General features: G+C 35.9%; 2 protein-coding genes across 2 annotated transcripts in view; one reads left to right on the top strand and one right to left on the bottom strand.

The window, feature by feature from the left end:
* The window catches only part of LOC105385419 (acetylcholine receptor subunit alpha-like 1), a 165547-nt gene extending 156248 nt beyond the window's left edge, over positions 1-9299 (top strand). Inside the window, exons 7-9 of the mRNA XM_038116070.2 lie at positions 2611-3192; positions 3964-4230; positions 4516-9299. Coding sequence (XP_037971998.1) covers positions 2611-3192; positions 3964-4230; positions 4516-4728 — 1062 coding nt within the window. The 3' untranslated portion in view covers positions 4729-9299. The remainder of the gene's footprint in view (positions 1-2610; positions 3193-3963; positions 4231-4515) is intronic.
* A 3517-nt stretch (positions 9300-12816) lies between these two features.
* LOC105385436 lies at positions 12817-14827 on the bottom strand. The gene is made up of 4 exons (XM_048628815.1): positions 14472-14827; positions 13901-14118; positions 13445-13555; positions 12817-13183 (listed from the first exon to the last, which is right to left on the bottom strand). The coding sequence occupies exons 1-4, from the start codon at positions 14616-14618 to the stop codon at positions 12964-12966; spliced, it is 696 nt and encodes a 231-aa protein (XP_048484772.1). The 5' UTR covers positions 14619-14827; the 3' UTR covers positions 12817-12963.
* Positions 14828-15138: the final 311 nt, after the last annotated feature.

The following is a 15138-nucleotide window of genomic DNA, read 5'->3' as shown; positions in this document are numbered from 1 at the left end:
TATTATGGTACTCCCTGTCCCACACAAGTAAATTGGGGCTTATATTTTTTCCAGTTATTTTGATGTGTATCCTTTTTTTTTCTTTGTTGTTTTGTATAAGTATGTGTTTCTTTTCTTTAAATCTGTATTTTTTTGTTGTTGCTGTCTATGTGTCGAAAAAATGTATCTTTATCTTCAAATCACGCCATCTATCGTTTGTTTTTTTTTGTGGCTACTGTCTATAGAAGAAATTCCGTCATTGACAATTTTACGTTACGAATTTTTATTTTTTTTTATTTTTTTTATTTTTACATTTTCGTGGAGAATCAACAGCATTTTGTTAATAAATAATTATTACTTATGAACACATAACAACTTGATGCCATTAACAGAATGAACTTAGTAAACCCAGTAAACCTAACACATCCAGAGGAAAAACAAAATCTCTTTCTCTCTCTCTGAAAAACATACTTAATAGCCCAAACTCGATGCTTTTAGCTATTAACATCTTTGAAATAAAATTGAGCCACCACCGTGTTACTGCCCTCATCAGATCCTCACGAGACCATACCTCAACCAGCACCAAGAGACTGTATTTTTGATCCCTAACCTAATGTTCGTGCGTATTGTCATCACTTAGATCCATTCGCTATATTCCTGCTCCTCATCAGACCTTTACGAGACTGTAATATCACGAGAATATTGCACACTATCTAATTTAATTTAATGTATTGAATATACTGGAAGAATTATGCTTCCTCAATTTCAAATCAAATTATGTTGGTGTCATAAAAGTTGAAAAAGTGCAATGACAACCAATGTGCAGTGATTTTGTATCTGTACACGATAAGATCGCGAGCTGTCAGTGCTGCCTAAACCGACGTGACCCTTCTTTGGAGGCCAGCGGCCAACTGAGTCAAACGTCACTTGTGTTTATGATTTTATAACACAGAAAGCCGCCATAGATATTTGTATGAAGATTTGAGGGAAAAAAATTGCTCAAGTTTGGGATTAATTTACACAAAATAAGTGTGTGTTTATTAAAAAACAAGGTATTTAGCGCCTAGTCCAAGCCTTTAACTTTATAATATGATAAAAATCATATGAAAATTCTTAATAATTACGACACAGTTGTTACAATACGGGAGTGTGATTGACTGGTTTTTCTTGATATTCTGAAATTAATTTACAGTTATCCATAATCATTTACTTAAATTCGAATGATTCAGCACCTAGCTAGACTCTTCAACTACCTGTGTGATTTTTTTCAAGGCTGTAGAGCATCATTTACTACATAATTCTATGACAATGCCAACCCTCGATTCCCTATTGCAGACCCTTAATTTGAACGAAATACGCTCTCTTGTCGAGATTAAATTTATTTTGATGGCAAGACTTTTTGTTTTGTTTGCCGTATGTAGGTTCATATTAGAGGATCCGTAAATTTTGATTGCACTGGAACCTTGTCGAATTAATGTTGACGTAAAAATTAAGTCACCGAAAGTGAAAAGTAGAAAATATATTTTTTGACGTTCTATAACGCGCCATAGCTGTGGAAAAAAAGAACGGCCTGGCGCAATAGCATTAATTTACAGGGCTTAAACATACCAACATATTATATAAAACGTTATGTTAAAGTGATTGAAGTATTGTTAGTAATAAAGTTTATAAAATCTGTTTTAAATTTTAATTTTTTGACTTATACATACATGCATATTAGTAACATGATAAGGCTATATGGTTAAATTATAATATCACATATTGTACAGATGTTACAAATCTGCTACCCACCAAAAAGTATAAATTAACTTGGGTAGCTAAAATATTCGGTTATAAAAGAGAAAGCAACCTTAATTAAACCGTCCTTATTCAGCGTCAAAAAATCCAATTTCATAAACAGACTTTTCCTGTGAAATGCGAACGGTGCTTCCTGCCGTGTATAAAGAAAACACATTCCGGGAAATATCTCCATACTTATTAAACTTCCAAGTTTTATTTGAAACCCGATAAATTATATCCAATAATACGAACTTCCGATGAAAGACAGGATGTAATAAAAGTTTTCAGAGCAGTTTAGGAGCGATAGGCCGAAGGCGCCATTCGTCTAGTTAAGAAAGGCGATAAATCTGCCGGGTTCCGTCGCTATAAATAAGAGCAAATCCTGCCTACACGCGTCTCCGACTCTACATCACCCGCGTTAGGGTTCAGTGGGAAGATCAAGAACCGCCTCACCCTTTGATCTCTCTCTCAGATACCAACAAATGACTCTCGGGATCATTATTGTGAACAATTGTGTTAGCCAGATAAATGTTTCAGTTTCGGGTGCCTTTGCGTTTTTTAAAAGAAAACTCAACTTTTCTCGTATGATTTATGACAAAATGTCTTGTTAAAGGCAAAAGCCACCGAGATGTCCCCAGGGGCTCATTTTTATTCGGATTCCGCAAAATCATTTTTGTGAGTTCCGAACCGTGATACATAAAAATAGAATGTCCTGCGTACGGCTCCCTTGGATATAAAGAGCGAAATTAATCATTTTTTTCCGCGCTTCGTTCCACAATAAAGCTGAAACTGTAGTGCATGTTCCTAGCTTTATACTTAAGTACTTATTATGAATATTATTTTTCCTTTCAGGTGGACCTCAGGCATCTGAAGCAAACTCCAGACTCGGATCAGATAGGGATGGGCATCGATCTGTCCGAGTACTATATCTCTGTCGAGTGGGACATCATGCGGGTGCCCGCGACCAGAAACGAAAAGTTCTACTCTTGCTGCGAAGAGCCCTACCCAGACATCATCTTCAACCTTACCCTCAGAAGAAAGACCCTCTTTTACACGGTCAACCTCATCATCCCTTGCGTCGGGATCTCATTCCTCTCAGTCCTGGTCTTCTACCTGCCCTCAGACTCTGGAGAAAAGATCTCACTCTGTATCTCCATTCTCCTCTCCTTGACCGTGTTCTTCTTGCTATTAGCCGAAATCATTCCACCGACCTCGCTGACGGTCCCTCTGTTAGGCAAATATCTGTTGTTCACAATGATGCTAGTCACACTATCCGTAGTGGTCACGATCGTGGTGCTAAACGTTAATTTTAGGTCGCCCGTCACCCACCACATGGCTCCGTGGGTGCGAAAAGTCTTCATAGATTTTTTACCCAAAATTTTGTGCATACAGAGGCCGGAGAAGCCCCCCGATGACGATGACAAACCCACAGAGGTAAGGTCGGCCACGTGCCTCTGTTACTTGTAGAAAAAAATACGCCAATCCTATTAAATCCTACTCTCATTACTCCATTCACCGTATCAACTCCTTTGAAAGCTGCAAAGAAAGCTCCACAGCGAAGGTTTTAATTAAATTTGTGAAATAAAGGCTTTCACAAATAAAGTTGTTCGAAGGGAATCCTTTTCAAAACGAAAAACAACGCGGCACAATTTTCTTCTCAAGTTTCCTTCATTCATTCAGAGCATTTCATCGGTTTCAATACAAACAGCGCTATTACAGCCCAAGTGAAGCTGCGCTCTCAACAATAAATATTTTAATCGTCCGCTGCTACGGGCTTCGGAAAGACTCCTTTCAACAATATTCTAAATCCATTGTGCTCTGTGTGTATCACGAAAATATCACTTCCAACCCAATTTCATTCCATTTCGATTTTCCTTTATTACTCGATGCCAGCGGGCTTAACGAGCGAGAGCGGGCTGTTATTTATGTTACCCTGGTGGTTGCGGACGGATCGGCGATATACGAGTCGCGGCGGCCGGGCCCTAATTGTGCTCCGGCTTAAGCTGCGCCGATGTGCCGCCCGCACTCACGGTTTAATCTCTTTCCACTTACTGACCCACTCTAAACTGCACCATATTTTACACAAACAATTCCCGTCTCGGCCGGCTCCTTTTGTCGAAGCAATTACATTAGAAACGTCCGCAATCATTTCGCGGTTTAGTGATCCGCAACAGGATAATAAAATCCTGCATCTTTTCCTCACAGATTCTGACGGACGGGTTTGACGACATGGATGGCAAATACAAGGAGTGGGGCTGTGAAGAGTACGAGCTGGGGCTGCCGCCGTCGCCGCCGCCGCCGCCGGGGGGTGACGCCGAGCTGTTCTCCCCGCCCCCCGAGTCCCCCTGCCGCCTGGATCTGGATGACGGCAGCGCCTCGCTAGAGAAACCCTACGTGAGAGAGATGGAGAAGACGATAGAGGGATCCAGGTTTATAGCGCAACACGTGAAGAATAAGGATAAGTTTGAGAGTGTAAGTGTATTTTCTTCATTTTATGAATCAGCATATTTATCGATAGCTATGCCTGTGAGTATTCGTGTAAGGAAATTAATAAAATCTGTCTTTTTTCACTTAAGAATCATGTAGCTAGGGCAAAATAATAATAATAATAATAATCATAATGTTTTCATTATAGTAGAACATACCTACTTCTAAGCGATATTTTTTGATACATCAAGTCTTAACCAATCATCTCATATCTCACTATTTCAACTGCCACAAATTCCCACGTGTCCTACAAAAAGCCGTCGCTCTCAGGTGGAGGACGACTGGAAGTACGTGGCGATGGTGCTGGACCGCATCTTCCTCTTCGCCTTCACCATCGCGTGTGTAGTCGGCACCGCGCTCATCATCTTCCGAGCGCCCACCTTCTATGACAACACCAAACCCATCGACATCCTCTACTCCAAGATCGCTAAGAAGAAGCTCGAGCTGCTCAAGATGGGGTCCGAGGGCGACCCGGGTCTCTGAAATTCAACCTACGTCTTCGGCCACTCGCCGCCGAAGACGTTCTGGGAGCTGATCGTGATGTGGTGGCACGGGTGATAGGTGCCAGGTGCCAGGTGCCGCTCCCAGCGGGAACTACAGGCGAGGACTGTGCTCAGTGTAGTGCCAAGTGCCGGACGCTCGCGCCGGACGCGACGAAACCGTCTTTTTGTACGTGTCAGACTGTGCGGGGCGGACCCGACTAACCTCAAATATATTGGCCATTTTCAGTTGCCGTCGTCTGCTACAACTATTTTTGTATTAGAATCACTGTATCCGTAACGATTGTACAACTTTTTGTATGTTTTCAACGGTTAATAAGACTCGTTTGTTTTCCATTGATTGTTTCATATGACGCACAAACATTGTACAGATTAATGGTTAAGGGTTTTACGTTTTGTCGCGGTGATTGGTTGTCAGATATTTGCGAGGTTATTACTGTAATTAACACTAAGGTTCACTTCGAATAAATCGAGCTCAATTTCGTATTATTAAGTATTGTAAAGAAATCTATTCATTCTAATGTCGATTAGCGATCAGTTATAATATAACTAGTTGTATTCGCGCGATCCGGGCTCAGCGCCCGGAGTAGGCGAGTGTACTCGATACGAAGAAGTAATAAACATTTAGAGTTTGATTAACTGCGTACTCGCGTGAAATCATAATATGGACAATATCGATAATTGACGAAAAAGTCTCACTATAGTTTACATTAGAGTAAGTATTGTAGATATATTCGTTAGGTGTAAAGCCGTCATACTATGAAGTACTCTCTTATCGTATCGCGTAATGCCAAAATAGTTGATAGACTCACGGCGACACCGCGACGGTGATAATATGATATTGTTCTAGAACCTTAAACCACAATTGACTGCCAATTGTAACATAAATTTTTATAAACTCGATATTCTTAGATAGTTCGATAAACTTGTTTTATTAGAATTTTTAAAGGGAGTGCCAAAGCTAACAACAATTATCTAAATTATCAACAATAGTATTGTTGTGATTCTTTTCTATACAATTGTAATAACATTGAGGAATATGTTTGAATTTGCTTGGGAGATATGAAACACTGTGCGGTGCCATTTATAAAACGAATGCTTGCTATAACAAACAAACGTAATGACTGAATGAACTACATTTAGAGTTTAAAGTCCTTTGAACGCTGAATCCTGCTAAGGCGCGATTACTCTTCCATAAATTAATCTGTAATTTCAATTAAGATCCTAGAGTACAGGGTAAATTTAGTACACAAGTTTCTTCTCCTGATTTGTATTCTCACCTTTGTCACCAGGTAGTAAGGTCTACTCACTTATGGCACGTTACCACTCGAACACTCTTAGATAATAATTATTGTTGGGGATTGTGACATTAGTTGGTAATTATCTAGAAAACCTAATATTATTTGTACCTCTAGCCTAGATTCAAGATTAGTCGGTTTATTTCCACTACTCGTAAGTGTTAACCTACTCGTGTTTCTCATTACATGATAGTTGCCGTAGTAGCGCCCTCTAGTGGGCGCGTCTGAACACCATCACTTACCTCACTCGACCCATATGTAGGGTAATGTAGCGAACTATCTTATAACCTAATTTAAAAATAAAATATTTCGAGCCGCGTATTTGATATGTCAAAGTAAATCATAATGATGTTTAATTAGATAAAAATAACTTAGATAACTGAAAGTTATTGATAAATGAATTACCACTTGAGATCAGTTAGGAAAACAGGGACGGTACTAGTAAATTTTAATAAAATTCCAGTTGTTTTGTGTGGTTTGTCTTCATATTTGTAAGTGTTACTGAATGTGTATTAGCTGTTTGTGTGAGATGCATACAATGGCTAGTCTAGTTTAGAGAATACGTGAACGTAGTTTGTTGTTCGATGGACAACTAAGTACACTGTGGCTAGGCCGTAGCACGCTCGCTAAAGGTTGACAAAAACATTAATTACTAATAAATTCCGTCATACGACAGCTCACGTTATGTTGTAGCAAGCGGCAAATTCAAGTAGAGGATTTCGTTCAAATTGCGATGGAATTTTGGGAGGAATTGTTCGTTTAGAACTAATTTTCTTAATACTTATTGTAAACACATTTCTCACGTCGGATTATATTGAAGTAGGCAAGTGCTATTGCACCACCGAAACACACCAAATAGTATATTGTCAAAATAATTGATAAGTTAAGTCCACAAGCTATCTACACGATTCCGTAATGAGTCTTTTTACTGTAGATATTGGCTAGAAAATAAACGGTCTGTTGTTATTTTTATATGACTGCAAAATAATAATAGATAGATTTTCTAAACACCATAGGCTATGGTTTTCTTGTGGTATTAAGTAAATGGATTGGGAAAGTGTTTTGTATATATTGGTGTATTGATATTGAGGCCACTATCCAGAGGTTTATCTGTACGATGATTTGGCTCGTTCACATCTGCGTAACGTTATTTATAAGTGAAGTATAGGAGTCCGTGTTTACGTGTAAGTTAGTTGAAAACCGGATGAGCTGAGCATATACAACGATTTATAACCCTTAAAGGTTTGTGGTGTGTATGACATTGTATGCTGTTTAATATTTGAGCCTATATAATATTCGTGACACATCACAGTATGATTTTTTCTCACGATATTATTAACCAGGGGTACTCCAGCTCATAAATATAACGAATCGCTTTAAAATTAATATAGAGCGTAGCTTACTCAATTCCAATAGTAATGTTAGGCCCTAACACCTGGCCAGAACAACTATATTATATTCGTTATAGTATATGGCTTGTATGATAACTTGTCGGCTATAAATTAAGAACGAGAAACTGCCAACAAAGCTTTGATTGGTTAGTTCTAGTGACGTCATCACAAGGCTATGATTTCATAGCAACAACAAAATAATTAGGCCTCTAATATTTATAAAACCGTATAATTGGAGTATCCCCCCTACCAGTATGTGTTGCAGACTAGGCTTCTTTTTAATTCCGATCAATGCCTTTCCATAATTGAGTTCTGTGATTCGAATTATAATTATGTTGTAGGTCTAAAAGACGATTCCCAGTCTAAACATTTCTGTTACCAATCCGTTGTGTTTGAACCTAAACTCTATAAAATGTTAGCACTATGTATGGATTGCAGACTAAATAGTCTGATTATGTTTCGGGTGATAAACGGGTAAGCAAAAGTAGTGAATTTGCCTCAAGTATGGCGGTAGATAGGAAAACAAATAAATTAACGTATAATTTCAAGAAGCTAGTAAGCACGTCGTCAATAAATAAATAAGGTAAATGGGTATTTTTAAGTGGTATAAAATTAGCTTCTCAGTGTTTTTAGAGTTAGTCGACGAATGGGTCTGCCCGATGGCTTGGTCATAGACAAATAATTGTTCTTTTTTAAATTAAAAAATAACGATAATGAAAATAAAATTCAAGAAAACCCTAAAAACAAAATGTCATCGAAGATTATGTAGAAATATTCTAGAACAAATCCTATCCTAAAACAAACTAGTCATAAATTGTCGCTATCGGCGCAAACGTTACGTAACGACAGACAAAGACTTAAAAATACTACAGTACTGTAAAAAAAGTTGACATCTGAAAGCATACTATACACAGATTACATCAAAACGGTACTTTTGCGCTGAAAGCCTCAAGTATAGAAACCAAAAAAACTTAACCCCTCGACTGTAGCGTGCGTCTTAGAAACGCTTTGTCAAAAGTATTTATAATAAAAAGGTATAATTTGTTTGGTTTTCTGTAAAGAACAGTGTTTTTGTCTAGCCCGGGTCCTGGGGACAGCAACTCATAGTCAGCTATCACATGGCTGTCAGTAACTTTAAGAAATCAACTAACCGAAATGTTGACTTGTACATATAGCCGATCAACATAGTAATAAAATAATAATTATATAACTGACAATTTATTTTTCTACGTTCCTTTCACAATAACCTTTAGTGCTAACGTAGTAAGGTAGTGAATTGGATGTCGTAGAATCTCATTGGCTTCTCTCGGTCTGGTTTTTTTGGAGACACATAAAAAAAGAAACAAGATAACACACTGTCTGTAGTCTGATTTACTTTGATCCTTTGTTAATGGCCATTTATTGTTTGTTGTTTTATAAAGATAAGTCGTGTAGGATTAAAGTTTAAAAATATGTTTGATTTGGAAATGAAGTCAGTAATGAAATCCATATGACGCTTTATAATTAGGTTCAACGGATTCCGAATGAGAATTTCGTATTTGTAATTTCTTCTTTGACACATTTTGCTTTGTATCCTTTTTAACACTTTACTAGCTTTCGAATTTTAATAAATATATTATCTACCGTTTTGAGCGTAACTTATGATGTCTACTTAAGCCTCATCTTTCATAATAAAGGAGTTTGTTACCGGTTGAATCTATGGTATCTAACAACTGCCATATATTTCGCCACAAATAAATTTGCACTACTTCATCACCAAATTATAAAACAAATATATAATTTTTCATGTGTAATTAATGTGAAAAATGATATTTTGACATTAACACTCATGATTTTGGCGATAAATTTCTTACAGAATCACTTAAGACAAATCGTGAACAGAAAATTCAAGTCGATTATTATAATACTTACATCACTTCTATACTATAATACAATCCTTGTGTAATCTCATAATATAAGATAGACGTGTTTGTCCATGTCAAATCAAACGTCTTCCACAGTGACGTAAGAGTTTTATATTTTATTGATTTAAATGCATAATACACTTTGTTTATTGGTTCAATGTAACGTAAAATTTATTGTATACTTATTGCACTATATTGATCTTACACAGATTTTAATTGGGATTTTGATCATAGCTATACTTTTGTTTTTTGCTAAAAACTTATTTCTACTGTCATTTACCTTACCGTATTGTTTCACACTCATAGCTATGTAACTCTGTAACTATCAATAGTAACATTAAGGTAATATGTAATAGTAAATAAATAAGTAGTTCAAAAACCACAAGAAAATTTGCGTTGAGCTTCCAACACGATTAGATGTACATACAAAATAAATAAATAATAACCTTCTAAGGTCGTCTGTAAATTTTGGGCCAACGCTTGCAAGTATTGGCTTCATTTGCCATTGGTTAAATCTCGAGTTCAACAAGCTTGGGCCAATGAGAATAAGTTAACAAACATTGGCCCAAAAATTTCAAGCGAACAATAAGTATATTGCTCTTCCTTCGTATTTAAAGCCTGATTGCATAGTCGACAATTTTTTTGTGTTAAGTCTTAACTTAAATAACTGTAGCTTCTAGAGAATTTAGGGAATCTATGTTTCTGTCAAATGTTTAAGGCATTTTAACGGTACAAGTAGTAAAACGTGTAAAATGTATTATTTGAAAAATAATATAGCCAAAATTTGGTGGCGCCGATAAGATAGAGTCAACTGATTAATATATAATATACACTTTGTACCTCGTCAAACTATACTACACTCACGGGCAATGAAAAGGTTCCACTGAGAAAAGCACCAAATTACTCCTAAACGGAAAAGGGTGGTTCAATAACGCCTTCTGCAACATTAAAGTACATTTAACAGAGCATCAGGATATTACCATCTAAAAACAATAATATTTTGTTAAAATTTTAAATTAAATCTTTGAATAAATTGGCTTTGTTTGGGTTGGATTTTGTGAGTGGAACTTTTTCATTGCCCGTGAGTGTATTACCAATTCAGTAATTATTGACGGTTTCTGAATTAGATCGTTGATAAGGTAAAAAAGTGTATAATTTTATATACGTGTTTATAATAATGACTGCACATTACTTTTCTTATCAAACTAAAATAAAACATTATTGTCAAAGCTACTTTTTATCAAAATTTACGTCTGAGAAACTACTAAAATTCGGTTCTACTTAGCTACATAACTCTGTATTTTTATTAAATTTGCTATTACTTATCTGCTTTAATGCGGACAAACTTTAAGAGTAGTTTGTCCAGTAAATATCATAACTTGTGTTTTATTTAAGAACGAAAGCAATAGAGACAGGTTAAAGTTGATAAGTTAAAATTTTATAGTAAAATAACATAAAATGAAATTCTTGTTTTACAATTAATTTATTCTGCGAAATGTAGGTTAGGGAAAACTTTTTGAAGACATGTTCCACCGATTGAATATACCTAATAAGCAAACGGTGGATCAAGGCTTTGTTATAATTATATAAAAAATATAAATTCGTCTCGTATAATTGTTAAAAAAAACTAATATTAATGTCCTCTTCTAGAATTACGGCGATTTCAGTTAAATTTTATCGTAACTATTTTTTCACTTTTCTCGTCGTGAGTAACGGCACTGCTCTTTGTAACAAACGAAAAAAAATCACAATCAACACTTAATTTTGAATATTTTTTTAATTTATATAATCCTTTGTTTAATTTAAGAAGAAATTAAGATTCTTTCAAAATGTTTCTTCGTTCCAAATTTAAACCATGATGAAACGGATTCATTAGGGTAATTATCTATGGATTTTTATTCATAAATAAAATTTTCGTCTGTTACTCAGAACTAGTGGCCAGTGAAACCGGCAATTTGCAAAATGAACACCACAGTTAGTTACAAAGTATAGTTGTTAGAATAACACGTGAGTGATTTCCTATTTATTTAAATGTTAAGATAAATGTAATTTTACATAAAAATACAATAATAGTCTTCTATGAAATCTCATTAGTTAAATTATTATAAAAAATAGATTTTAGTGTATATAGTCATGTATTTGGTAACATAATAATTATAGTTGTTGGGGGGTTGCAAATGAACTGTTTTATGTATATCTCTTTCAATCTTAAAATAACCTTTATATTTTTTGGAATTCCCGTATAAACATAAAAAATAAACCTTGTTTAAAGGCTGTTTATAGAAGGGAATTTCAAATACAATTTAAAGCGTTTGAAAGCCTTTGTTGCTAAGGATCTCATGGGTTCTTTTCAACGAAAGTTGAAGTAGGTATCACGACTGTGGTCAGTAGATAAATACGGTTTATTGTATGCTCTTCCTGGCACATATTGAAATATACAACATGGACGTATCGTGTATGTGTTCTAAAGATCGAATCTTACCCCCTTATTCATATAAAAGTTAGTGGACGCTTTAGCTATTGAACTGTTTTGTCCCTCTCTGTCAAAGAACAAATTCTTCTCTGTGAATGACAGAACAGTTCAATAGCTAAAGCATCCACTAACTTTTTTATGAATTAGGGGGTAAGATTCTCATGTCACAAACACAGTAGTGTGACCACTATAAAACCGTAAAGCTGAAATAATTTCCACAAAGATCTCAGAAACGTTATTTGAAACAAGATTCACACACCATTTTATAGCAAATAAATTCTCATATTTCAGTTCATAACATCGAAAATTGAGCTAAGATTAATAAAGATTATTTGTTCATAATAACCTTAAAACTAGCATGACTACTACCTTTGTGTGTTAATACCATATGTGTATCTTAAGAATTCAATTTTGACAACTATAACTTTAAAGCACGTTATTTGCAATCCCTCTTAGTAACGTTAATATCATGAATAACAATAAAAAAACACCGCCATAATACACAGAAACTAAGTAATAAGTAAATTCGGTTAGAAAACATATTTAAGGTCATACTAGCTCAATAACTTACGAAACTCTATTAAAAATTGTAAAAACAAAATAGTTTTAAGCAATTATATAAATAAATATAAACTATGTAATGGTTGAGGGAAAGTGTATCTTAAGGCAAATAAGTATTTTAGTCCTTAAGTTCTAAGTCCTAAGTCCCATTTTGTAATGATATAATTATAATTAAATCAGCACGACAGTAAATATTATGAACCCACTCATGACTTTCTTATTGCTAATATTGAAATGTATTATAAATATGAACTATAAATATTAAATGTTATGCGTTAATAATAAAAAACTAGTGTTTTATTTCTACAACACATCTTAATTTTCTATTGATCTATTAATTAATAGTATTAATATTAGGTACTAGTTATAGGCACTAATAGGTTTTGATGTTTCATAACTAATAAGTCAAAAACATGATGCAGGGTACCCAAGAAAGTATGAATCAAATGAAAGAGCTCTTTTTAAACTATTTGAGATCTATATAACTGATGTAAATGAATGATAAATGAAAAATTAATTTCAGCCAAAATACCTACATTTTAAAATAAAACACCTACCAAACATCAATTCCAAAAGACGCATTTATTATTATTAACCAAACGAATTGCTAAACAGGGCCCAAGGTTTCTTGTGTAACTCCGATGGGTCAATGTTAGGTACGGGAGCGTTGTAGTAGCCCTTAACTAAATCTACCAGGGATATAGGACATTGGTACACGTCACAACTCTCCAGAAGCTTGCCGAGACGGTGGGCGGCGTCGTAGATGGCGTGCTCCATGGGTTCTGTTGGTAGCAGCTTCGCCACTGGCAGCCTGCGAACGAAAGTCAAATTAGCTGGAACTGAGCAAAGAGTTTTGCGACACCAAAAATGCTACTAAATAAGTGATTGTAGCATCTAACCCTACATTAGTCATCATCATCTTGGCGCAAGACGCGCACACCAAGCCATATCGCGCGGCTTCAAAGATAAATTATGCAGTTTAAAACTTTTTCACGTCTTGACGTGAGCGTTTTTTGCCCAGTTCTAGGCCTTCAGGACATCAAAAAATATAAATCTAACTCCATATACTTACGAGAACAATGTTCTGAACATTTCCTCTATCATGTTGTCTCCGTGTGGGACTATCCTCTGCGAGGACTCACAGATTGTCTTCAGGATGCACTGCCGCCCGTTGTAGCCGATACTGGAAACACAATAGTAATTAGCAAAGTATTGTGAAGAAAGTAAAGTTCATTTTCAAAGGAAGGAAATGGAAATGGGGGCTGGAGAATTAGCCCCAAGTACATGGGCCTGTTTCAATGCTGGAAAATGTTTGGACATTTCACTCAGTCGGCATAATATTATAGGCAGCTTAATTGCTAAAATCAGGTTTTTATTAGTATCCCTATTCACCACATGAAAGATTAGATAAATCGAGTAAGTAGGTACTTTTTATTTTTACACCAATATAAATAATTAACATTTTTACATGACTAGAAAGCCTTATCGCTCAAAGCAATCTCTTCCAGACAACCATTAGAATACATACTTATCTAGAATGCTCTCGATCTTTCCATACAGCTCTCTCCTACTCCTCCTCTGAGCCTGCGCCTTCAATAGTTTCTTCTTCTGATGCAGGAAGTTCAACGACTGCGTCTCATTGGGCAGTTCGTACGCGATACCCCAGTTCATGCCGAATGTGAACGTACCAGGCGCCGTGGTGGGCGACGGCTGGCCAATCAGACCGACGGTCATGCATGCTGCACACTGCACGGGATTGGAGGATTCATGAGTATGCATATAGTGACGGAATAGTGCTGCAGATTGTTTTGTATGTATTATTATAGATGTTAAAAGTTGGTTTTATTAAGCTAGAATTGGGATTACGAGTGAAAATAGGGAAATTTGTTACTGTACATTTAATGCACAAAATAAGTAGGTACACACAGTTTATTAAACTTTACTAAAAGGTGTAGGTAACTACTAAAAATTATATTTTAAAACGGTATGTAACGGTAATGGTTACAGGTTGTGATTAGTAATAGTGATAATTAGTGTACCTAAGTAGGTAGGTATATATTTTTTTCATAAAAGAACATGATAAAATGCAGAAAACTTACGGAGAAACTGGAACCCTCAGGAAAAGTCACATATCTTCGTTTCCTCGACAGTATCCTGGAGCGACCCGACCGACTCAGTTCAGATGAGAAACTAATTTCACAAAAACAACAAACAAATAACAACACTACAGCAAAATTATTCCACATCCTTTTCAACTTTACCAAAAACCTACAAGTATGAGTAAAAGCTAACTTTAAAAATGGAACTGGATTTGAATTTCAAATGTCGAATTTCCATGTAACCGGTCAAAAGTCAAAGCGATACTGGGGAATTGTCTCAAAGTAGTAGGTAGCATAACGGATTTTAACATTTTCGTGCGACCAGGCAGCGCCAAATGTGCTAAAAGACACCAATTGGAAAACTAGTAGATACAGTCCAAACTAGTACAGTCAATGTTACAGTTAACCTAGTTCCATTATAAGAATGCAGGCCAAATATGTAAAATCAGGGTGTCAGTTACTTGTTACTTTCAGGTGTAAACACCTGGTGAAAAGATTTGGTTAGTACCTATCTAAACTGTGAGTTTGATTACTATGATCATTAGGTATTGTAACGACGGCTGACTGGTGTATTGGTGACCCTGACTGCTAACCCGAAGGTCCCGGGTTCGATTCCCGGCTAGTTATTTGTTTAAAGACAGATATTTGTACTCGGGTATTGGGTGTT

Source organism: Plutella xylostella, chromosome 21, assembly GCF_932276165.1.
Source record: "Plutella xylostella chromosome 21, ilPluXylo3.1, whole genome shotgun sequence".
NCBI classification, from domain to species: domain Eukaryota; kingdom Metazoa; phylum Arthropoda; class Insecta; order Lepidoptera; family Plutellidae; genus Plutella; species Plutella xylostella.
The sequence above is the reverse complement of the archived record's forward strand: the minus strand, read 5'-3'. Positions and strand labels throughout refer to the sequence as shown.